Here is a 2,600-nt window from a genome sequence, read left to right as displayed (position 1 = left end):
TTTTAAAATATAAAAAAAAAAAAATCAGCAAAACTATGAGAAAAGAAATTTTGATAAGGAGAATATGAACAATCCAAAATCCATAATATATATGTTTTAAGTGTTATAAAAAAAAATAACAAACTTTTAAAACATTATTCAGATACTGAGTTCAACCGGAAAAAAAATACTTATTCAGCCAGAAAACAAGGTCTTAATTACTATTATAAAAGTCTAATCTTGAATAAAAGAAGAATCAACAACACTAATGATGTGAAAAAGGTAAGGTTGATATAAGGTTAGCCTGGGAAGATTTAGGTCTAGATCTAGTAATCTTACCAGCATCTATTCCTGTCTTCCTCCAACTGTTGGCAAAAGTAGCAGTAGAAGTCACAAGTTGTCCAGCTTCTGTCTCCAGATCATCTGTGGGATTTCCATTATACTTGCCACAGAGACCCCTGATTTTGCCTTTGAGCTCATCAGATATCTAAAAACCATACACAAATGGATAAAAAAAATATTCATCAGCGCACTGAATACCGTAAAACCATAAACCCATTGATTATGCACTCTTTTTTTTTTTAGGCCAACAAAACCAATCATCAGAAATTGTAGGAGTTGATTCATTCTAGATTCTAGATTCTAGATCTTAAAAATCTTCTTAATATCCATAGAGGAAACTTTGGAAGGACTTCGGTAACGAATGACCATTCCAACAAATAGAATAAAGAAAGAAACTTAACCCTAACCCTGACCCAATCCCTAACCTACCCTAACCCTTACCCTGAACCCCAACCCTTTCTAGATTCTATATTATAATTCTACTCTGTATCAGAGGTCCCTCGTTAGGGAATTCCTCCCTCTGCAGTAGGCTATGATGACACAGATGGGCATTGCATGTCGTTTCACAACAGGCATGTAGATCTAGATCTAATGTCCAACGGTGCTTGACGAGAATATTATTTTTATCTTACCTGTAAAAACACAGCCAGCTTTCCATCCCACTTGATGCTGTAACCCAAAGAGCTTCTGAAAGTCAGGTAGTTCCCGACTTTTTCGAACACTGTTCCATCTCGGGACCCCGGAAAAGACAGGCTCTGAAAAGTGGGCACAAGAAGCAGACAATCAAAACAAAATCCAACGACTGTTCAAAATTTAGGCGGTCTAAACACCTCCAACTTGGCCTTGTTAAGCTAGCTCTTCAACTTAGCTAGCCAAGGACCCTAGAAATCTAGGCCTAGGCCGAGGCCTAGTAAGTGTGTGTGTGTGTGTGTGTGTGTGTGTGTGTGTGTGTGTGTGCGTGCGTGCGTGTGGTCTGCTCACTTTCTCACTCGGCTGTCTGTCTGCTGGAACTTGGAACTTGAGCTGGCGTGACCAACGTACCCAGTCGTCCTTTATCTTTCTCCCCTTTTTAGCCATAATCTATAATGCATTCGTCTCATCAAGTGCCAGATCAGATGCTGGCATACAATCATGACTTGATCTAGCCAACAATTTCTCTGTTTGGATTAGCTAAAAAAAAATAATTTATATATAGATCTATAGATCTATATAAATATTTTTCTGAACAGCTATCTTTTCAAGTTCTCAAAATTAGGCAAATATTTTGTATTTGGTCAACCTCTACTTCTTTCACCTTCTAATATATTTTCCAGCGAGAAAAAGATGTTCAAGACTTTTCCATCGGGCAAATCAGAATAAGCAATTAATAGTTGATCTAGGCTAGCCTACGTATTATGCAAAACTATATGTTACAAGGAAAAAGGATGATAAATGTTTCTCTTGATACCATAGTACAATGGACTATTACTATTACTATACATACCTGTTTGTTCCAAACAATCCCCATTGCTCCATTGGTTTTGCGTAGAGCTATCTCGACGCCTCCTTGATAAATTTCTACCTGGCGCTCACAAGTACCTCCGTTGCCGCAGTTTGGGTCGTTAACGAGCATAATCTCAAAGACGTTTGGTGCGTGCACTAGAACATAGCGGCAGTTGCCCTGTACGAAAAGGTGAGTAGATGAGAGACTGATCATATTGACTCAGTTTCATGATCAAGGGATGGAGAGTGAACGGCTGTCAAGATTTAGCATGTTTCAAAACAACTTTACCCAAGACATGGTGAACATTGACTGAAGATGATAAAAAAAGGCGATAAACTGTGTGTTTATAAGAAGAGCATAAAATCCCTCATTACCAAACTAAAGAAGTAGAAAGGACATGTCTCAGATGGTTGATTTGAGTACCAGGTCCTACGACGTTTGCATAATGTATGAAACCTATAAATAGGCCTACTGGTATACGTAGCCTGTATGTATGTGTGTATGGGCGATATGTGCATGACGTTTATTATATTTTTAGTAAAGGATATATTATATAAATAGTTTAAATGCTAAATATTATTTCTATGTTAGCCTAGATTCTAAATGCATAATATTGTAATGTTGGCTGTATGAATATCTTCTGCATGTGTGTGCCTGTAAAGGAATTATTTTTATTTTTTTTTAAACACATCTATTCGTAATGTTGGTGTAAAATCAGTAGTTTTAACTAATAACGAAACAGTATCATAACGCGTTCTCTCTCTCTCTCTCTCTCTCTCTCTCTCTCTCTCTCTCT

The 2,600-nt window shown here is 37.2% G+C and overlaps 1 protein-coding gene across 1 annotated transcript in view; it reads right to left on the bottom strand.

The window, feature by feature from the left end:
- LOC101853663 (mucin-5AC) overlaps positions 1-2,600 on the bottom strand; it is a 69,361-nt gene that overhangs the window by 64,713 nt on the left and 2,048 nt on the right. Inside the window, exons 3-5 of the mRNA XM_013085355.2 lie at positions 1,805-1,981; positions 954-1,076; positions 319-466 (exon numbers count right to left, since the gene is read on the bottom strand). Coding sequence (XP_012940809.2) covers positions 319-466; positions 954-1,076; positions 1,805-1,981 — 448 coding nt within the window. The remainder of the gene's footprint in view (positions 1-318; positions 467-953; positions 1,077-1,804; positions 1,982-2,600) is intronic.

This window comes from Aplysia californica, unplaced genomic scaffold (assembly GCF_000002075.1).
Source record: "Aplysia californica isolate F4 #8 unplaced genomic scaffold, AplCal3.0 scaffold00015, whole genome shotgun sequence".
In the NCBI taxonomy this organism is placed as follows: domain Eukaryota; kingdom Metazoa; phylum Mollusca; class Gastropoda; order Aplysiida; family Aplysiidae; genus Aplysia; species Aplysia californica.
The sequence above is the reverse complement of the archived record's forward strand: the minus strand, read 5'-3'. Positions and strand labels throughout refer to the sequence as shown.